Consider the following 22,929-nt stretch of genomic DNA (forward strand, 5'->3'; position numbering starts at 1 on the left):
AGTTTTCTTAAGCAATTGAGAAGTCCAGCATTTCAGGGAGGAAAATTTAAGCCTAAACAGCATAGAGGCTGTCTTGTTATACTGATGGTATCACAACGCATGCACTATAAACATAAGAGAACTGGGGCTGACTAGGACAGATATCAGTAGTTATCAGGCAGACCAGCAAAACACAAAGAGCAGATAAAATGATCAGAGAGAGATCAAACACCAAAGCCATACGTGACCATAAGGCATGGCATTCTGGTCAGCACAAAAGCCATTTTTTAGTACAATAAGCCAGATGTTCTTGGGAATGCAGATAAAATCCAATAAGAAATGGCACTACTGTAGACACTTCAAAGAAACTGATTGTAGCTGCTGTTGACTATTAGCAAAGAGGGTCTGGTCTTGTCCTGAGATCTCCTGTGACCTGGGTTCAAATTAGTCTTCAGAGTAGACTTTTTATATGACCTTTTGGCAAGTAGAGGTCAGAGGTACCATTTCAGGGGCTGAGTCTGATAGGGTTTCCTGCAACTCTTTCTCAAAGCTCTTCCAGATTCTCCATATTTGTATCCATCTCAATCAAAGGTTTGTAAGTCAGTTTGTTTCCAATCAACACATGGAATTTCTGTTTTGGTTTTTACCCTAAGTATGAAGTAAAAGGTAAAGGGATCCCTGACCATTAGGTCCAGTCATGGCCGACTCTGGGGTTGCAGCACTCATCTTGCTTTATTGGCCGAGGGAGCCGGCGTACAGCTTCCGGGTCATGTGGCCAGCATGGCTAAGTTGCTTCTGGCGAACCAGAGCAGCGCACGGAAACGCCGTTTACCTCCCCCCCCGAAGTGGTACCTATTTATCTACCTGCACTATGACGTGCTTTTGAACTGCTAGGTTGGCAGGAGCTGGGACTGTGCAATGGGAGCTCACCCCGTCATGGTGATTCGAACTGCCGACCTTCTGATCAGCAAGTCCTAGGCTCTGTGGTTTAACCCACAGTGCCACCCGCGTCCCTATAAGTATGAGGACATTGCCATTTTATGAGACTTGCGGTCCTATAAATATTTTACTCTGCAGCCTCATATTAGAAAGCGAGTTAGCAGGCTCTAGAGACCATCGTTCTTTCTCCTATGCATCTCCTCCTGGGTAGTGTCTGGTTGGAATCACCATTTAGTTAACAAACTTCATTTTGGATTCCTTAGTAGCACATGCAACATACATATGCCACTCACATATGTTGCTGCGGGAAAACTTTACTGCATTAAATGACTGATGCCGGAGATGGCAAGGACTGCTGCCCACATCAGTTACAGCCAGTTTCAGGTAAATTATTTTGTTTGGAAAAATAGAAAAGATCTGGATTTCAAAGTTCTAATTCAAGATTGCAGCAATGGTGTTTTTTTAAAAATAAAAAGCTATTTGGATTATTTTTTTAAAAAATAAAAAGGTGCCATTATTGATCTCAGAGGTGCAGAACAGGTAAATCTGTTTAGTCCAGAGGAGTGGCGGCCAACCTCTGGTCATTTTGGCAAGGGTTCTTGGGAGATTGTGTCCAACAACATGGGCCAGCACAGGTTCCCTATCCTTGCCCTAGACTGTGGGGAGAGAGTTCCTAGATCAATGACGCTCTTCAAATGTTTGGGCCCCCTGTAAATCCCACCCCTCCTTAAAGCTTGGAAATGCATCTCGTATACTCTGCACACACCAAGCCTTCTTTTTCTCATCTTTGGGACCAGCCACAGTTAGGCTTGAGATGTTGCTGGAAGAATAAGCAGCATCTGCATTTTGTCTCCAGCTTATCTCCATCCTTCCCAAGGACCAAGCAGAACCTATTTAAAATTCAGATTGGTTTTGCATCCGCCAAGCTCACTCGTGACACTATCCTCGACCCCACCAAACCTATTTACATGAACAAATGCCACTCAAAATAAATACAGCATTGCTGCATCTAAGTAGGATTGACTTAAGTGGATGCTTTCTTTGCTTTGGGCACTCTTTTGTTCCATGTTGCACTGCTCTTAAAACTAAGAGAGGCTCATGATGAAACTGACAGACAAATTAGATCAGGTTAGCAAGGCGTTTGTGAACTGGGGCAGTGAGCCTTCCTTCCACCCGCACCCACCAGCATCTCTGGTTGGACTTCAGCTGCATTCCACCCCCCTTCTTTCTTCTTTTTGTTTTGCTCCGGAGAGTTTAGGATGAGAGGATGTGTATGGTTTGTTTGCAAGTGGGTGGATACAAATGACAGATGGAGCTGCCCAGCACTGCAGGGGGTCAAGTCGTCCAATTCACATAAGGATGTTGAGTGAAAGCAAAGGGAGGGGTGGGAAAGGGGGCTGGGTTGCCTGGATTTTAAGACAAATCTCAAGGAAGGAACTGCAGCCTCCTGAGTGTGTGTGTGAGAGTGGGGAGGAGATGACACACAGGCTGAGCAAGCCCCTGGCCAGATCTGCCTAAAGCTGTGATAAGGAGGTGCAGGAGAGGCAAATGAGCTGAGACCCTGGGACTTTTTCCTCCTTGCAACAAGGAAGGAACTTGTACAGAGTGGATCCAAATTGGTGAAGGATTCTACAAGATTGGAAGAGAGGCCTCTTCCACCTTCTCCTTCTTGAGCAGGCATGGAGTCCAGCAACGATACTGACAGCTACCCAGGCATTCTGGAGTGTGACTACGAGGACTGGAGTTCATCCAGGATCCTGATCCCCTCCATCTACTTGCTGGTTTTCTTTCTAGGCACCACCGGCAACGGCCTGGTGCTATGGACCATTTTCTGCGGAGGCCAGGAGAAACGGCGGTCTGCAGACACGTTCATTGCCAACCTGGCAGTGGCCGACCTCACCTTTGTGGTCACCTTGCCACTTTGGGCTACCTACGTCATCCTGGACTACGACTGGCCCTTTGGCTCTTTTGCCTGCAAGCTCAGCAGCTACCTGGTCTTTGTCAACATGTACGCCAGTGTCTTCTGCCTCACAGGGCTCAGCTTTGACCGCTACCTGGCCATCGTCCGCCCCATCGCAAATGCCAAGCTGAGGTCCAAGGTCAGTGGGCTTTTGGTGACCCTAACCCTCTGGGCCATGGCAGTCCTCCTAGCCTTGCCAGCCATGATCTTCCGGAGCACCACCGTCTTCAGCGGGACAGACAAAGTGACGTGTTACATGAATTTCTCCAGCGTGGCCACCGATGAGACCGAGCAGGTCTGGGAAGCAGGGCTGGGCTTGTCTTCCACCCTCCTGGGCTTTGTGCTTCCCTTTGCCATCATGCTGACCTGCTACTTCTTCATTGCCCGCACCATTGCCAGCCACTTCCGAAAGGAGCGCACCGAAGCGCTGAGGAAGCGGAAGCGCCTGCTGACCATCATCATTGTCCTGGTGGCCACCTTCGCCGTTTGCTGGCTGCCCTTCCACTTTGTGAAGACCATCTACATGCTGATGGACTGGGGGGTGATGCCCTTGTCTTGTGGCTTCCACGCCTTCCTCAGCAACCTCCACCCGTACAGCAGCTGCTTGGCCTACATCAACAGCTGCCTCAATCCTTTCCTCTACGCCTTCTTTGACCCCCGCTTCCGACAAGCCTGTGTCGCCGTCCTCTGCTGCAGCCCAGGGCATTTGGCAGGATCTGGCGGGGACAAGTCAGCCAGCTACTCCTCCGGCCACAGCCAGAACCATCTGGGGAAAGGAGCAGATGCACAGAGGGAGAAGCAGTGCCCTGACAGCCAGGAGACTCTGCTCCAGGGATAAAAGCTGGACTATGCCACACACACATGTAAAGGACTTTGGAGATAAGGGGCTCTGTTTTCCTCTCTTCCACCCTCTTCTGTGGGCCCTTCCTTTCTAATGCTATTTTCTTTTTCAGGGTTCCCTTACCCCTTCTGACTTACACCCCATTCTGCCTTTCTTTGTCTTTCTCTGCCCACCACCTCGTCCCCTAAACCAGAGCTGGAAAAATTGGTGGTCTTCAATTGTTGCTGGACTCCACCTCCCATCATGGCCCAAAGGTCAGGGGTGATGGGAGATGTGGTCCAACATGACCTCTTCTTAGGATGGAATATCCTGCAGTGATGGGATGAGCTAAGCTCCCAAGGAACAATTAGGAGCTCTGCCAGCTGTTCTGGAGCAAAAAATACAGGCCGTGCTGCTGAAACATAACTCTGCTAGGCACTGGGTCTGTCTCCTGCCCCATAGCACTTTCAATACAGTTTTGCTTCTGTCCCCCCCTCTGCACATCTGTGCTTTTTATTGGCACGGGGATATGGTGCAATGATAAATCTGCCTTAATTTGTGTTACTTGACATTCCAGTAGCACGGCAGCAGGAAAGAGGGAACAGGGATGAGTTCCTTAAGAGGTGACCCACTGTCTTAGGAGGCAAGCAAAGTCTGCAATCCCACGCACACATAGTTGGGAACGAGTCCCCTTGAACTCAGACTTCTGAGCAGGCATAACTGGGGTTGCACAGATTGTTTGATAACCGAGGAGTCAGCCTATAACTTCTAGGCAAATCCTGGGCATTCTAGAAAGGCAGCAATCCCATGCGCATGAAATTGACGGGACTCATTTCCAATTAAATCAGGACAGGATCATCCAGTGTGTCCCACTGGGTTCCACTGGGCTTACTTTCAAGTAAGCAGCATAGGATTGCAACCTTGGGTAAGGATTTTTAGCTTATGGTGAATCCCGCCCTCCCCTGGTTATAGAACCATAAAATTGTAGAGTTGGAAGGGACCCCAAGGGTCATCTAGTCCAACCCCCTGCAATGCAGCAATGTCAGAATTCATTCTGCCCCACACACCCTAAGTAACAACAAACCTGGGAGTAATAACTTATTATCTGTAGCTGGCTCTTGTTATTTTTTATTTTTATTTTTGCTGCTGCTGTTGTCTGAGCCAGCCTATGGTCAGGATTCCCTGCCTCTGCTCAGGTTTCCCCACCCACCCAATTCATTCTTCTTGTCAGGAGACACTTGGGGATGTGATCGATTTACAGCTCCCAGTTGTTCTAGACCTCCGCTGGAGCAAAATGACCACAGCTCAAGGAATGTATCCTTTTTAAGATCCAGCACTAGGACTGGCACCATGGACAGAGGTCTCCGGCCTGCTCCCTGTACAGTGGTACCTCAGGTTACATACGCTTCAGGTTACATAAGGTTCAGGTTACTGAATCCGCTAACCCAGAAATATTACCTCGGGTTAAGAATTTTGCTCCGGCAGTGCGGCGGCAGCAGGAGACCCCATAAACTAAAGTGTTGCTTCAGGGTAAGAACAGTTTCAGGTTAAGAATGGACCTCCAGAATGAATTAAGTACCATACTTAACCCGAGGTACCACTGTAGTTGAAATGTGCCTTATGAGATGCACCGAGAACAGATACCAGGCTGTCCTTCCCTTTGTTCTTCTCCCTCTTTTCCTGTCCCTTAACACCCCCTCCCACTTTATTTCCTGCCACAAGATGTGAAGGAAAGATGTGAGGTGTGAGAAACTATCTCCCCTTCCTCACACACACACAATTATGGATGGTTTAGTAGGAGTGACTTCTTGGGTTTTCAGTTTTTTATGGTATAATCCCCCTCTTTCCCCACAATTCACTGGGAGCTGGTTTCTCCCAGAATGTGTACAGACCCCCCCCTTTTGCAGGCAATATGAACAGAAATGGCAAAATGCAGTTAATATTGCATATGAGCTCCCTTTTAAGGGGGTTGGGACCAAATGGCAACTTTCTGATAATTTCCTTCTGTTCATTCTCCAGTTTAATATATTGAGCCATGCAGCAAAATGCTCCAGAACACTATTATAGGCATGTTCACATGTTGCATTCAAGGAGTGTGCAGTCTGTGTACCTGTCTACACATATAGTGGAGCTGTACATATCAGATAGTTACACTCTTTTGCACAAAGACTTGCAAGAGTGTAGAGAAAGCTTGTAACTGTGCTCTCTGCAAGCTATGAACAAACCTTGAGGAATTTGTCTGTTGTCTGTTGGCAAAAGGTTTATGTATGAAATGACCTTAAAAATGCATTCTCTGTTCTTATTAATCTAGAGACCCTAGGACAAAATTGCAAAAAAAAAAAGTTTGAATCTCTCACTTGCTATATTTTTTATATCTGAATGATTATTTTAAAAATGACTCATGTTTAATTTCCTAAACTTTTCTTGTATAAGATTTCTGCTGACCTTTTAAAATTTTAGCAAGTGCTGCAGACTGGAAAGCGGCTTTTAGCAATCAAATACTCTGCTTGAATAAAGAATAGCGAACTGGAAAATGCAAATGTTTTTGTATAGATCCTATTGAAACAAAAGTATTCATCATCATTATTTTTTTTATCCTGCCTAATCCAAATTCATTTCCCACCTGAGAGTGTAATGTTCTATTGTTGAATTAAAGAATCTTAAAATGTATGACATCTACATCTTTGCTGTCTTCCTGGGGCAGGGTGGGGGAGGGGAATCTCTCTCCCAGTGGTAAAAATAGATGTGCAGATGGCTCTCGTTCTGGAGAGGACGTGCTGCTGACTGAGGTTGTGATGCATTTAACAGAACCAAGCGATAGAACTTTCCCTGAATTGTACCATTTCAGGGTGCAGGTGGGAGATTCATGTTTAAAAAACTCCCCGGATATAGAAAGGTAGCATTTCAGGGAAAATATGAGGTTGAACAATTCTCCATGGTATGTTAGTTTTTAAGATGAAGAGAAAGTTTTAGATAGGTGGATTTAAACATGAAACCCCACCCCCAGCTGCAACCTGAAAAGCACGCAATCCAGAACAAGCTTTCCCACTTGATTTTGGCTAATGTCTAAAAGGGCTTTGTGTGTGTCAGCTTCTTTCTCCTTGGACAGAGAAAGTGCACACCCTAATTTGGATTATGCATATGTGATGTGTTTCTGAGCTGTCAATGCCCTTGTCTTAAAGCCTTGAAAAGACTGCGGAAAGGAGAATAGGAGAGGGCAATCTGGTTAAAATTCCTCTTTGAATTTTATTATGATTGATCTCATGCTTGATTGTAGCACTGGGGGGCAGGATTTAAAGCTTTCCTCTTCCTGGGATGCTCCCTGTGCTGCTCAGCTGACTGGAGAACAGCTGAGAGTGGTGAAAAGGGGAATAGACTGCAGAAAAAAAGTTAATAATATGGGGTCTCACCTTTCTTCCTGTTCCTCAGCTGAACATTGGGAGGGTATTTCATGGGGGGTTAAGAGGGTCAAAAGGTAACAGGGGTGGGTGCAGATTGCACAGTTCTAAACAGGAGATGGTGCGGGGGGAGGTTCTTGGAGACTATGCATATTGCCCAGAGAACATACAAAATGCAGTCAAGATATGGCCTGTTGGAGATTATCTCCTAATGTCTGGAGAATATACAACATTCGGCTGAGATATGGACATTACCTAAGGCTTGCTGGAGATTATGTACATTGACTGGGAAATGTGCACAGTTGCCTTTTATGTGCATATTCTCCATAAGGCCTGGTAAATGTGCTTAATGTCTGGTTGTTATGTAAATTAATTGCTCAACTTACATATATAGTGAAGGCACTGGCTCTGGTGTTTAGTGCCTATGGATCATGTTGGTGCTTGCCTATTGTATCTGGAACCACCCAGGTGTCCATATGGACACCTCTCCTTTGGATGCTTTAGGGGAAGACTTGCCCATCCATGGTGGCATTGCCCTCTTTGCTCCCTCCCACTGCAGAAACATAGCAGAAAGCTTCAGAGAGCAATGTTCCCAGACAAAGCCCCAGCTCAAACAATCTAGTTTGCTCTGCCACCAGATTCCTTGCTGGAGCCAGATGCAAGAGAAACCAAACATTCAAAATGCAAAAAGAGATAAAAACTGATGCCTTAGTGCAAATAACTGCTAGACGCCCCAGTGTCTTCACCACAGAATTCTTGAACTTTCCACTTTCAGATTCCCAAAGAGTGCCACTCTCTCTTACTCTTCACCATTATGCTTTTCATCAGTCACAAACACCAATGATGTCTCCTAGGGCAGACAATGATGTCTGCTTATCCCACAGACCTCTCCCAAGAAAACTCGCTCTTTAGTGCTGAATCAAAGCAAACATCAATCAGGTTTTGATGTTTGCTCTGATTTAACACTAAAGAGCAGGTTTTCCCTGGTAAAGCACTGGGACAAGCAGAAAACAATTTGGACTCATGCCTAGAAATCATGGGACAAGTGGAAGCCTTCTCATTCTTTCATTGCTGGGCTCTCCCCTATTCCTGCTGTCCAGCTAGCTGATGGAGAGGGCTGTGACCCTACATCCACTTACATCAAACTCCGTGGGGCTCTCTTCTGAGCAGAGATGCATGGAAATGCATTGTAACTGTATCTATCTTTACTGCCACCATGCTCCCCCCTTTTCAGAACTTTGCTACCACAATTATTTTAAGTATAAAACTTATTTTGGGAGTGAGATGTGTGCTAATTAAAGTGGGTATGTTGGTTAAATCTAAATCTAAAATGGTACTTTATGTGTCATAAGACACAATTAACAGAGCTTCTCAAAAATTCTTTGGAGCAGGCACACCAGTAGGTTAGAACGGTAGATTGGGGATGCAGCTCACAGCTTCAGTCCTCAGCATCTCCAGGTAGGGTTGGGAGAGACACCTGCCTGAAATTCTGGAGAGCTGCTGCCACTCAGTGTCAATAGAACTGCTCTGGATAGACCAATGATCAGAGTCAGTAGCAGGCAGCTTCCTGTGCTTTGTGTTCAACAGATGATGATGAATCTGACTTACTTGATTGCTTCACCATAACACTAAAGTGACCAAATAATTGATACAGTAGCATCAGTGCACATGCTGTTTTACCAAGCTCCCCTGGCCTATGTGAGTCCAATCTTCGCAAGCTGCTTTTATACCAATACTATCCTGACATCCCACATGCCTTGGGCACATCACCCTGACGACAGCTTCTGCTTTCTGTTGAGTATTAGGGCCAGGAAGGAATGTGCAGGCTGGGCTATATATTTCTTGGAGAAAGCACATGGATGCTCCTATGGGAAAGATTTATTCTTTATTATTTATGGCACGTCTATCCCACCTTTTTCTCCAATGAGCTCAAGGTGTTGCACAATGCACATGGCTCTCCAGTTCCACATTTAATCTCCACAACACCCCTGCGAGGTGGGTGAGGCTGAGAGGCAGGCCCAAGATCACCTGGTGAGTTACATGGTCTCCCAGATTTACTCTTTTCCCAAACTGGGAGCAAGGCGAACAGCAACGTGGACATACAAAATGACCGTAAGCAAATTACCAATGCCACTATCAAACAGCGGAGGATATGCAGCTGTTTCACTTCTCTCTAGCCTGCACGACTTCACACAGGCATAATAACTGAATCCACTGTTGATGCTTTGCTTGTGTGAAACAGCTGCATCAGGTCAGCCATCAATGGAAGAACTTTCCCACCACCTGAAGAGTGCTTGTTTCACCTATGGAAACAAGCAGTTGACACATTCAGAAGCCGCTCAGCCAGTGATGTGCATGTTTGTGTGAACTGGCTCTCAAAAGTCCTCTGCTGTTCCATCCATTTCTTCTCACCCAACAAATCCATCTAATTATTTCAGCTCTTCCTTTGTAGTCTCCCTGTCCTAAAAATAAAGAGGGGCAAATGGTGCTAAACCTCTAGCTGGCAGCTCTGTGATACATTTGTCATCAGGACCCTATCAAGTCAACTACAGATAGAGAAAAGCAGAGACAATTTGGGAGGGTGGTTGGGGAGGAGAGGGGCTTCGGCTGATGGAACTTGCTAAGTGAATTCTGCCTGTGAATGGCTAGCTGCATCAAGAGCAAAAATAAGTGAATAAACTCCAGGTTTGGTGCACAAGTTAAATGAATAATGGTCGAGGGAAATGGATATGTTTAGTTTTGAAATGCTGTTATAGAAGAGGCAAGAGAGGTGGAGGTAATATTTACGAATGTCTAGGAAGAAGAAATGAAAGACTACAAAAGGTGTGACACCCATTGATTTGAGGGTAAACCTGGAGTTCTCTACAGTGTATGAGAAGTGAGAACAGCAGTAATAATGAAGGAACAGCGTTGGGATGGCACAGTGACTCTTTCATCCCTCTCTTGCTGCTTCGGGACAGGCACGGATTCTGGGCTGCATCTTGAAATTTTAATGGGTATAAAGTTGCAGCCAAGCATTCCCTAAGTGTACCAAAACTACCAACACGATCACTTTGAGTGGTGGATTAGTGAGGTTTTTTTTGTTTTTTTTAAAGGTTGATTTACTTCCCCATGTCCCTGAAATTGGATCTGTTTACTTTGCCTTCCTTCTGTTTAGTTTCCACTTCAAGTGTTGCAAAATGTTAATTTCTTCCTGGAGTTCTGTTAACTGCGTCCCTGGCAATTAGATCAAAGCAGAGCCAGCATGTTGTATAATAGTCTCTCCTTAAAATAAAACAAAGGTTTTAAAATCTGAACTGCTAGATCAAGGCAAAGTTCCCGCCCAAAGCTTCAGCATTCGCAAATTAAATAAAATAGACTTTGTTAAACCTGAACTGCTAAGTAGTTAGGCAGTGGCTCCCAGTTCCCATCCCACCATCTCCCATCTTCAGTCCCAAATCCACAGAAATGTCAAGGACCACCTGAATGAAGCTTGTGGCCCACACACCAGTTTGGGAATCCCTGGTGACAGAGTTTGTCAGAAAATTTCATGGCAAGGCCTTAATTCCCTTTTCTCTGACTGAAACAGATGCCAAGATTAGACTTCACGTGCAGAGTGGCCTTATGAAGTGGCAATATGAAGAGTGGCAATATGAAGTATCTTTAATGGTGGTGGTGGGTTTGGGGGCGAGGGAGGGGATACCATGTGAATCAGTGCAAAATAATAAAATGTTTATCCTGGTTTTCTCACTTTGATTCTAGTAACAAGAGACAGGGCTTATTCTAAAAGGCAGCGTACTAGCCAAAATAGCCACTCCTGGGATTTTCAGAAGCCAACAAGTGCACTTGTGGGTACCAGGCCACGTAATTCCGCATTCTCTGGGTGGCTGGGATTAAGCCAGATGACTGTTCATCAAAAAGGCAATTTACCTCAGTGCTTATGTGACCTCTTGAATTATAGATAACTATTTAACTACATATTTACATCGAATAGTACATTTAATCCTTTTGTTTAGGGAGGCTAACCTTGCTGGTTGGTTTATGGCACTTTGCTGTGCAGTTCACTGCTGGGGGGGCTTTTGGCTGAAAAGTAGTGTATAAGTTAACTGGGGTTGGGGAAAACCAACCAACCAACCAACCAACCAACCAAACAAACAAAACTTTCCATTTGACAGTGATGACCAGTACTCTTTCCCCAATACTCTTTAACCTTTTTACATGCTCACCGCATATGAAAAAAGGTTTCCTCCGTTTCTTTACAATTCCAACACAAATCTGATTCTACTTTATACATCTTAAGCAATCTACTCAGATTGCTTAATACCATCTATGGATCATTTTCATGTGATTCTCTTTCAGAGCGTTGCATGCAGTAAATTTCAAATCGTTCTTCCCGAGTTTCTCCCAAAGATTTAGATTTATGTTATGCCCTTTATCCATTGCCCAGTGTGTCATTGAAGCTTTAACTTGCTCATCCTTTGTTTCCCATTCTAGCAGTAACTGATATATTTTAGACTATAGGTTGTCCTTGTTCTGTAATAACTGTCTTTCATACTGTGAACTTTGGTCCAAAACCCCATTTTTCTTCCCTAGTTGTATAACTGACTATACTTGGTTCCTCATATTTTCCATTGGTTTTAATCTGGGCTCACTCCCTGTGTCTTTGACTTACTTTGTGGTTCAGTGCCTATCATCTCCCCCCCACACCCCAATTTGGCAAATAGTCAGCTGCCTTCACTCTGTTTCCCATTTTAGAGTGGGAGTAGTTGAGGGACAGAGACTGGATAAGCCATTATCAATAAAACTCCTTCATAGGAACATGAGAAACCCCCTCTACATTATCAGACCGAAGACCTGCCTAGCCAATATTGTGTTTCCCAAAATGGTCTTTGACCAGATGTCTATGGGAAGCCCACAGGCAAAACATGAGGGCAATAGCCCTCTCCTGCTGCTCTGACTGGTAACCCAGGGAAGACTGCTTTTGATTCTGAAGGTAGCAGATAGTTATCCTGTCCAATACCCATTGATAACCTTATCCTCCATGAGTTTGTCCGATCCTGTTTGAAAGCTGTCTAATGTGGTGGCATCATCACATCTTGTGGTACCAAATTCCTGCTCTGTGTGATAAATCGCTTTGACTGAATGGTCGACCACAGAAGACTAGCCCCATGCCCCATGTGAAAAGTGTAGAGCAAGTGGTCACCAACCTTATTGGGCCTGTGGTCAGATTTGCAAATATGAGAAACTTTTGTGGGCACCACCCACCCACCACTGCAGCACAACAGCCTCTTCTATGGGTTACCACAGAATGATTCTTCCAAATTTCCAATTTCAGTGAGGGGAGGGGTGTACCCTGGGGACAGCAAAGATGGCCTCCGTGAGCACATGTGTCCCCATGGACACCACATTGACAACCCCTTAGAACTGCCCCATCCTCACTTCGCCCCCTTGTTGTGTGGAGTAGGAATGTGGGGCAAAAAGAATGACTGGTAAGGAACAAGAATAGATGCCAGTTCACCTGATCCTGCTTGCAAATATATGTTTAGATGAAACCTCAACATGCCCCCATGAGGCTAGTCAGGCAATTACTGCCCACACATATAAAAGCTGGGCTTGTGGGAGTGTTTGTTTGCTGTTTGCTTCTTATCTGAAGAAAAGTTTGAAGGCTACAGCTGGGTTAATTGAGGTGCTGCTTTTTTTTTTTTTTGCACGCAAGCAAAACAGCAAACACTTGACAGTTGCTTATGGAAATCATACTAAAGATAGCATTTGGCAAAAGGAAAAAACACATCCTACTGACACCTAATAAGGCAATTAAGAAGACCTCAGAAGTACCTCAGGCCAGCTTATTGATCTAAGCAGGCCAACAGCACCGGGGGTGGGGGGTGGAAATAAAGACTGTTTTGAAGTCTATTTAGGCGTTGATGGACAATGCTCCGGGTCTAAGGTCTTCCGCTTACCAGCAGGGCAGCAGTCCACAGCAAAGAACCATTTTCTTCAGTCACCCCTCTCACGGCCATTGCTGACAGAAAAGAATAGGCTGACACTGTGAGGGAGTTGCATGCTCAAACAGCCGCCCACTTCGCCCTCCCTGTGTTCCTGTGTGAGGCAGCCCTCGTGGGAGGGATAGTGTTGTTTCAGAGTGCAGCAGCTGTAAGTGCACTTGTCTCTGAGGGAAATGTCTCCTTCCCTCCCCCAAATTAAGCTAAAGAAACTTCGGCAGACTTCTTTTGACTCCTACATGGAGCTGCTTCCGAGGCTGGGTGTCTATTCCCAGCCTCTATGGTACTGATGGCAAGGAGAATCCTTCACCTAGCAGCCAAGGTGCTGAGGAGGACAGCAGCTGGGCCAAAGAAGCCTGCTTACTAGTTCAATCTAAAACTGCTGACAACCACCCACATGGGCTACCCAGAGGCCCAGTTGGCATCTCAGCTTGTGTCTCTTATGAACTCAGTCCTATAGCCTGATCCTACTTGCGCATTGTTTACCGGGGAGTAAGCCCTACTGAATTCAATGGGACTTTCTCCCAAGTAATACAGCTGAGATCCTATGACCAAAAAAGCCACTCAACTCGGTCACTGTGGTACACAGCCTCCACCACCACCACCATTGTACCAGGTGGAACAGGCCAGAGAAGTGGTGATTTGAGGGAGAAGGTACAAGGGCAGCCTGCTTTGACCAAGTCATGGGAGCTATGAAGGGCAAATACCAGAATTCATTTGGGGGTCTCTGAGGCTTGCTGAATTTTACGGACGCGGGTGGCACTGTGGGTTAAACCACAGAGCCTAGGACTTGCTGATCAGAAGGTCAGCAGTTCGAATCACCGCGACAGGATGAGCTCCCATTGCTTGGTTCCTGCTCCTGCCAACCTAGCAGTTCAAAAGCACATCAAAATGAAAGCAGATAAATAGGTACTGCTCTGGTGGGAAGGTAAACGGCATTTCCGTGCGCTGCTCTGGTTCGCCGGAAGTGGCTTAGTCATACTGGCCATGTGCCCCGGAAGATGTACACCGGCTCCCTCGGCCAATAAAGCAAGATGAGCTTTATGAGATGAGCAACCCCAGAGTCGGTCACGACTGGACCTAATGATCAGGGGTCCCTTTACCTTTACCTACAGAGCTGAGCAATCACAATTTCCTGGGTGTTTTCCGAATAGATACTGCATGGCTCAACCAACCTAAATTCAGTGCTGGCTAACACAGGCTTAAAATAAGCTAGAGTAGACCAGGCTGCTTGCTGAGATAGATAGAAAAGCTTGGAAGTCAAGATTGTGTAGAAATTCAGCCTGAGGCAAGTCCTAGGCCCTCCAGCTCTTTCAACTTCTCCGTGCATGGACTCGGAAAATGCCTGGAGTCCAGACTATCCCTTTGTTTGGAAATGAGACTTCCTTACTACATTGGATGCCTTTTTTATTTTTGTCTTTTATGAGCAGGGTTAAATGTGTCAGGCAATGGAGAAATGCTGGACTTGATCATAGCTGTGGTTTGGCAGCAGCACATCATCCTGTGCTTCCACAGGAAACAAATGTCAAGGCAGGGACTGCATACTTTTTTCACATGCAGGTCTTATTGTGCAGGGGAAAAGGTTATTATTATTAAACACAGTAATCCATGCTAATGCCAATCCAATACAGTCCATATTTGTGGTGAGTAGTGGTGGCTACCCAAGAGTAGCTTATTTTTAATTTTCATTTATTATTCCATTTACAGTATATTCTTACCTCTCCCCCCAAGAAACCCATTTCATCCCCGCAACAACCCTGTGTGGTAGGGTAGGTTAAGAGATTTGTGATTGGCCCATGTGCATGCAGTGAGCTTCAGGGCCCAGTGATGAAATGAATCCTGGTCTCCCAGGTCCTAGTCCAACACGCACCACTACACCATACTGCCCCTTGTAACACAGTCTAGTATTATTATCCTCTCATTATACAGGGGGCTGAACTAGCCTGCAGCTTGGTGTTATCTACTTAGGGTCATCCAGTGCTTCTTTTTCTGGGGAGACGCAGGAGTACACATACCCCTAAACCAGGGGCCAGCAAACTTTTTCAGCAGGGGTCTGTCCACTGCTCCTCAGACCTTGTGGGGGGCCGGACTATATTTTGAAAAAAATAATGAACGAATTCCTATGCCCCACAAATAACCCGGAGATACATTTTAAATAAAAGCACACATTCTACTCATGTAAAAACATGCTGATTCCTGGACCGTCTGCGGACCGGATTTAGAAGGCGATTGGGCCAGATCCGCCCTCTGGGCCTTAATTTGCCTACCCATGCCCAAAACTTTTGTGAATCTTTGTACTTTTGTCCATTTACTGTGTTTATTTTCCCCCAATTTGAACTATATAATGGTGATTTTCTTGAGTCAAAATGAGAGTACCTCTTAAACATTTTTTTTTTGAAAAAAAGCACTGGGGTCATCTAATTTATCCTTGCTGCTCTTACTGCAATCTAGGTTCTTGAACAGCCCTCAGAAGTACTGTAGTGAAAGCTCTTAACACCCACAATGTGCAGCTAGGGGCTATGTAGTTGTTGTTTTGGTTTTCCAGCAAGAACGATCGGACACCAACAAATTCTTCAGATTGTAGCCTCAAACTCAAAGCTGAACTGTGACATAATTGCACCCAATTTACTTTCATGCAGACGCTCTGCACATTCACCCCTCCTAACACTGCAAAATGAGGGTCCGACCTCCAACCAGAAGCCAAGGACTCTTTCTGTCTTTATCCTTTCTGTCTCTATGCATATTTTCTAATTATATTTCTTGACTCTTGGCTCAGATCTGGGAAGGATGCAGGGCTGATACTGCTGGCAAGATTTCTTTTGTTCAGTCTTGTTTGTGTGACTTTTCTTATCACGGTGATCTCATAATTTTGCACCTTGTGCCAAATTCATAACTCTAGTGGGATTAATTTGTCTCATGATCTAACAAGTATTAAAATAAAAACAAAGCTAAAGGAAGGGTGCAGTAGATTGCTTTGTTTTTAAGTTTCTGAACTTGGATACAAGAGGCGACCTGAGGACTAATTCCATACCAGGAGTGACTAATGCCCAGTTCTGGGGCTTGAACTCCACCCAATAAGCCAATTTTTCTGCCCACCATGACCCCACTACTTTTGGCAGTAATGGCGAAAATAAAATATGAATTAAAGTGGATAGAACCCTGAGGTGGGTGGAGTCCTGTGCCCTAATGCTGATGCAAATAGTCACTTCCCTGGTTATCAGATCTATCATTAGATGAGGAGGAAAAGTGTGATAGCAAGCAATCAGCTGAAAATGAGCTTTGGTATTCCAGGGACTGTTGTCACCACCAGATCCCCATCCCTACTGTGCTCTGCAGGATACCATATAAAGATATTATCTCATCAGGAATTCCTTTCTACACAGTCAGGCCTTTAGGGTGGTGGCATCTAACTTTGGGAACTCCCTCTCTTCATGTCAATCTTCTCTACTGTCTTTTCAGCATCTGTCCAAGTCTTTCTTCTGTCAACAAGTGTACCTCAGTCAGTATCTGTTTTGAGTGTGTGTGTGTGCGTGTGTGTATTAGTTTTGCCTGTTTTTATATAAGAAATTGTTTTAACTATTTTAATGTGTGCAATGATTTTGTATATGGTTTTATTGTATGGTGAAATTGCTTCAAGATGCTTCTTCTTCTTCATCATCATCATCATCATCAGGTATTGTAATCATACTGTATGAAAACTGTGGGGCTGTAATAAAGACTCAGGTGTTTTCTGGCTTCCAATAAGAATACAGCTTCTTAAATTAACTTACAGTACAGTCGTACCTTGGTTGTTGAATGCCCTGGTACTCGTATGTTTTGGCTCCCAAAATGATCAAAACCAGAAAGTGAGGGTTCCGGTTTTCGAACTTTTTTTGGGAAGCTGGACATCCAGTGTGGTTTTTGCTATTGTTTCCGGCACGCCTGTGCAATCAGAAGCCAATCAGAAGCCGTGCCTTGGTTTCTGAATGTTTTGGAAGTCGGATGGACTTCTGGAACGCATTCTGTTCGAAAATCAAGGTACAATTCCTATGGTAGAGTTGCCATATTTCAAAAAGTGAAAATCCTGACACAAAAGTTGTTGAGCCTTTTTTTTTTTTGAAAAATCTAAAAAAAGAAAGAAAGAAAAAAGAGTTTTTGAGCTTTCTTTAAAAAATAAAATTAAAAAATTGCCAGAATAAAACCTACACTTCTGACATGGGTTTTTCCTGGACATTTTAGCGATTTTTGCTCGGGCGCTGTTTATGAGAGTCGAATACCGGCTATGTCCAGGAAATTCTGGACATATGGTGGCCTTATAGAGAATGAAATTTGTATATGCAGCCTGACTCTCTACTCACTGCAATACTTTTTGCACGCATGTTGCTCTAAGAGGAAGCAGTGGTGGTGGAAGTGACTTTCCCCACTCATTTTCTCCACTACCGCTCAATATTGAATGACATAGTGTCAAAGAAATGTACCTCTTTTCATCTGCCATCTTCTGGAATTTACGAAACTGTTGAAAGACCATGAACAAAGTGTCTCACTGAAGAATGAAAGCAAAAGAGGGGGAGAAAGAAGCTTGTCGGCTATTTCCTTTCAGGAGTGGAGATAAGGGATGTGGGCTGCTGTTGTTTTCAGTCCAGAGTGCCATCTATTAGATTTGTCACGCAGCCTCTTCATTTTCCATTTCCTCTCAAGGAGGGAAATGGCCTGAATGGAGTCACCAGAAGAGAGAATTTAAGCAACATGAGAGGAAGCAGAGACTTTAAACCTGCACATTGCCTCAAGAAGAGGAGTGGGGCAAAGTGGGGAGGAAGCAGCAACATTCAGCAAAATGTCTGAAGGCAATAAGAAAGGTGACAACATCCTGAGGCATGGCAAGGGGACAGAGAGTAGAAAATCCCTGGGAGAGGTACAGGTATTCATTTGTGTAGAAAAAAATAGATTGAACGCATATTAAGTTGGCCACACTTTAGACCCATTGTGATCAATAAGACTTACTTTTGTCATGACTAATTTACTCTATTGATCTGAATGAGACTAAAGCATAACTGTCTGTATTGTGGCAGGGATTCAAGCACATATATACAGTTTTAGGTTTGCACGGTTAAGGTGGATTAAAGTGCTCTCTTGCCCTAGCATGTAACAAATCCACCTTAAAAAATGGACTGTTTGCAGTTTGGTGAAATGCATTCTTAGAGCCTACACACAACAGAACCTTGAATACTTGCTTAATTAAGAACATTTGTTTAATATGGGGTGATATGGAAGAAGGTTTTTGTACAGTAATACTGGTTATATAACTTAAACTTATTCTTATTTTATTTTTCATAGCCCGCAGAAATGGGCTGTTCATTGTTGGAACCACAGTAGACAGAAACTGAAATTGACTAGAAGGACTCTTTCTCCAGCTCCAAATAATATGGGGTTTTAATTTATCCCAAGAATGATCAGATTACTACGAAGTATTTAACAACACCCTCCTTAGCCATTTCTCCTCTCCAAATCACATTGTCACAAAATGGTTGTTCCTGGAATAAAAAGGCTGTTGCAGTTTGGATAGTGACCTTTGTGTATAATGAATAGTTATTAGATTCTCGCTTTCCCTGGTTCTCTTGCTATAGCTAATGAATACAGTACTACCAAACACTGTAGAAAGGCTGTAGAAAGTAAGACTTTCCCATTTTTGCTGACTTGAGCTTCAAGAGGCCTCCTGATGGATCTTCACTGAAAGAGTGTTTCACAGCTGTGTTGCCACCACTAAAAAGGCCTTGCCTTCAATGCTCAATAATGCTGAATGCCTTGTGATGGTATCCTTGGATAACATGCTTAGATGAGGAAAAGGAATGAAAGGAACCTCACAAATGTACAGATTGTATTAGCAAAAATATTGCAGCACACACACACACACACATACACACGAGAGACACTGCCCTACTGGCTTCTGGTTGTGTGAACACCATACATTTAAAGCACGTTTAAAGCACCTCCCTGCAAGAATGTAGGGAACTGTAGTCTGCACAGTGCTACAATTCCCAGCACCTTTAGCAAACTACAGTTCCCAGGATATGTGTGTGTGTGTGTGTGTGTGCGCACACACTTTAAATGTATGGTGTGTATGTAGAACCTGAAGTTGCTCACCCAAGCTATCAAAATTGCAATGACTGGGATATTTCAAGTAACACTCATCAGGCGCCATTCCTCCTTGCCCGCCCAAAGCTGAGTCTGGAAAGAGCTCACACCTCCCCTAGCAACCATTTATGCCTTGGCAAGTTGACTCCCATTTTCACACATATGCTGAAAGCTGGCGGAAACAAAGAATGTAGATGTACATGGTGATAATTAGCTCTTGACACAGACTTCAATACAGGAGGGCTAAGTAGCTTTTTAAAAGTGTTGCTGTGCTTGAGCATGACCCAAAAATAGGAGGAGGGAAGTGCTGCAGTTAATCTGTATTAAACAAATGAACAACAGCAACAGCAAAATCCCCGTAAAAGGTTCATTACAAGCAATGTTTCAAGCCTTCAAACGAAGCTTTCAAATGGAGAGCAGGTGCAGTGTAATAGTTAGAGGGTCAGACCAGGATACCAAGGTTCAAATCTCCACTTGGCCATGAAACTCACTGGATGTGACCTTGGGGGCCAGTCACTGCTTCTCAGCCCTAACCTACCTCAAAGGGTTGCTGTGGGGATTAAATGAGGAGGGGGAGAAGCATGTATGCTGGCTTGAGCTCCTTGGAGAAAAAGGTGGGGTAGAAGTTTGCTAAATGACTAGATGACCCTTGGGTTCTTTTCCAACTCTACAGTTCTGTGATTCTAAGCACAAAAAAATAAAAATCATATGAGATTCCATTAGAAGTATTGCATTAAGTAAAAAGGAACCAGTTCTTGCATGCTTAGATTGGTCACCTGTAGATGCTGGGCCTGAGAATTTCAAAAAGGCTGCCAGGGTAAAAACTGTGGGTGCTTCAGAGGAAGAGACTGAGGCTGAAATTTGTTCAGCATGAAAGCACAACAGGCAATCCAACCATAAGTGAATCATCTGTTGGCACAGGGCTAGAGAAGCTGTGGTCCTGCAAGTGTCACTCCAGCTCCCATCAGCCTCACCCATCATGGCCAATGACCAGAATACAATGGGAAATGTGGCCCAGCAATATCTGGAGGGCCACAGTTCCCCCATCCCTGCTCTAAGGCTCTCTTTGCGTTTGGCAAAAGCATGGCAAAACAGAGAGGCTGGGAGGCAAATTGTAGCCAGAGAGGAATTTTCAAAATAGGCTTGGCAGCAGGGTTGCAATAAGGAAATTTGCCCAAATCTACACTCAACATGGGTTGTCATACGTCCGGATTTTGCCAGACATTTAAGGAACGGCTAAGGGAGCTGGGCATGTTTAGCCTGGAGAAGAGGAGGTTAAGGGGTGATATGATAGCCATGTTCAAATATATAAAAGCATGTCACATAGAGGAGGGAGAAAGGTTGTTTTCTGCTGCTCCAGAGAAGCGGACACGGAGCAATGGATCCAAACTACAAGAAATAAGATTCCACCTAAACATTAGGAAGAACTTCCTGACAGTAAGAGCTGTTCGACAGTGGATTTTGCTGCCAAGGAGTGTGGTGGAGTCTCCTTCTTTGAAGGTCTTTAAGCAGAGGCTTGACAACCATATGTCAGGAGTGCTCTGATGGTGTTTCCTGCTTGGCAGGGGGTTGGACTCGATGGCCCTTGTGGTCTCTTCCAACTCTATGATTCTATGATTCTATGATAAGCGATTCCCACTTGGACACTGTTTCTAGCAGCCAAATCCTGGAATTTCCAGGGGTATGGCATCCCTACTTGGCAGTCAGTTTGGTCTCCATTTAGCCAATTATATGTGATAATATAGGAAAGTGTGTTACTAGATGAAGTTTGCACTCTGCAGGCCTAGATACTGGTTGCTAGCCACTAACAGAGATCTTCTTTCCTCCCTCCTGATTCAAGCATGTGACTAAAGAGGCAATCCAGCTGTCACACCCAATTCTGTGCTATGTTTGGCTTGGGGAAGTCTAACCTCTATCTACCCCATATGGTCTCTCAGCTGTGTGGGGAAAAAAAGAATATCAGCAGGTGCAACTTGGCATCTTTAAGCCTGTGGAAGTAAAGTTCACAAGCAGGGTGTTATGCTCACAGCCACCCTCTGAAGTTTGCCTCTGGGTACCTGTCAATCTTTGATCACTTGCCTCTCCCTGCATAGGTTCCATTCTTCACAGATGCAAGAAGTTGCATATAGAGTTATATATGCCACAAATTTGTCTAAAAATCCTTTTCCAACTAAAATGCCAAAGTAAGTATCTTCTGAACGATGAGAACAGGGGGAGAAGAAAACGGAGATGGCATCATCATAGCACAAAGCTACTGCAGAATCAAGTATGAAGAACAAGGAAGGACAGACACATGCTAGACGGAGCAATCTATTGATTGAATTTAAAGCATTTCTAAATCACTTGATATTTAAGCATTTCCGAGTGGTATGCTAAAGTGCCACTTAAAAGCAGATGAAGCAGGCATTGAGTAACAACAGGGCTCAGGGAAAGGCTGGACAAGAAGATATGTGTTCACTTGAGACGTCTGAAGCAGCTGATGGGTGATGTTTCATGTGTGGCAGAGGGGGGCATTGTAAATCAATCAATCAATCAATCAATCATAGGGGCAATGGCAGAAGATGCTCATTTTTGGATCACAGCCATGTGATATTCTGTAAGGTGCAGTGCCATGAGTATAATTTCCCCAGACGATCCAAGTAATTTACAGGTCTATACAGGGGCAGGTGGTTGTTCGGGTAACCTGGTCTTGAATTGTTCAGGGAACCTAACCAAAGGGTGTGTGACCAGGGATATATGAAGTCAACACATTTTGATTTGTGGCTGTGGGCTTGGGGATTCTTCTCATGTACCCATGTAGCTTCCTTCGCTTTTAAAATGATGATTTAATAAGATACTCTGTGAAATTGCAATAACTGGTTGGTTGAGAGAAGTTGTGACATTTGGGGAGTAAGAAATGACCCTCAAAATAAGGGCCAGTTGGCAAGGCAACTCCGGGTTTGGTGACACCCTGAAACAACCACATCTGAATTTGACATAGACCTTTGGGTTGCCTCGCTAATCTTGCAAGCAAGGTGCCACGGAGATGAACTCAACATGTGTCCTGAGGACCTCTCTGCCAGCAAAGTGAAATCCAGCCTGTTTTGTTTTCCCTTCCTTCTGGGAGACAAGGTGAGGAATTTCAAACCCTCAGATCAAAGGGCTCCATGGTACCTTGTGTTTGGTAGATCTGGCCCCAGCTGTTAAGGATCAGGCTTCCCCTGTGGGAAACAAAAGGAGCAAACTGGAACCGTAAACCAGGAAAGAAGGCTCAAGAAAATTAGCTTCCAGGCCTCTTGCTTCCAGCAAACAGGAAAGATAAATACTGCTGGGCAGGACAAATAAAATACAGATGGCAGTAAGAGTCATTCTAAGCTTTGCTACTCAATGAGGATGTTAACAATTGGGAGAGGGTGATAAATTCTGTTGCTCAGGATGACAATGTACAACTGAGGAGACAAAAGTAAGTGACAGGGTCTTCCATAAAGAAATGATATAACCTACTCTCATTTCTAGGAGAAGTAGGTTTGAGACTGGGACCTAGATGTTCTGCCACTGAGCTACCGTCTTTCCCTTTCTTTATCTCCCAAATTGCTGACATGGCATCTGCCTGCAATGGCCTAGGAGACGATGCTGATTACCCCTTAGGAACAAACAGGAGCACTATGGCTGATAACTCTTTGGCACTCTTGCAGCAGGAATTTTCTGCCATGTGTCTTTGGGTTGTTGATGGCTCCCTGGAGAGAAGACTCTTCTTTAGCA

The 22,929-nt window shown here is 44.6% G+C and overlaps 1 protein-coding gene and 1 long non-coding RNA gene across 2 annotated transcripts in view; one reads left to right on the forward strand and one right to left on the reverse strand.

The window, feature by feature from the left end:
- The window catches only part of LOC310826891, a 155,493-nt gene that overhangs the window by 99,106 nt on the left and 33,458 nt on the right, over positions 1-22,929 (reverse strand). The window lies entirely within an intron of this gene.
- APLNR (apelin receptor) lies at positions 1,036-3,998 on the forward strand. Its single transcript, XM_083701271.1, has one exon. It carries the CDS (start codon positions 2,598-2,600, stop codon positions 3,714-3,716), a length of 1,119 nt encoding a protein of 372 aa, XP_083557397.1. The 5' UTR covers positions 1,036-2,597; the 3' UTR covers positions 3,717-3,998.

This window comes from Podarcis gaigeae, assembly GCF_964106915.1.
Source record: "Podarcis gaigeae genome assembly, chromosome: 1".
In the NCBI taxonomy this organism is placed as follows: Eukaryota; Metazoa; Chordata; class Lepidosauria; order Squamata; family Lacertidae; genus Podarcis; species Podarcis gaigeae.

Bases quoted from the DNA above. Each gene is read 5' to 3' on its own strand.
- APLNR (XM_083701271.1), top strand. From the start codon at position 2,598: ATGGAGTCCAGCAACGATACTGACAGCTACCCAGGCATTCTGGAGTGT.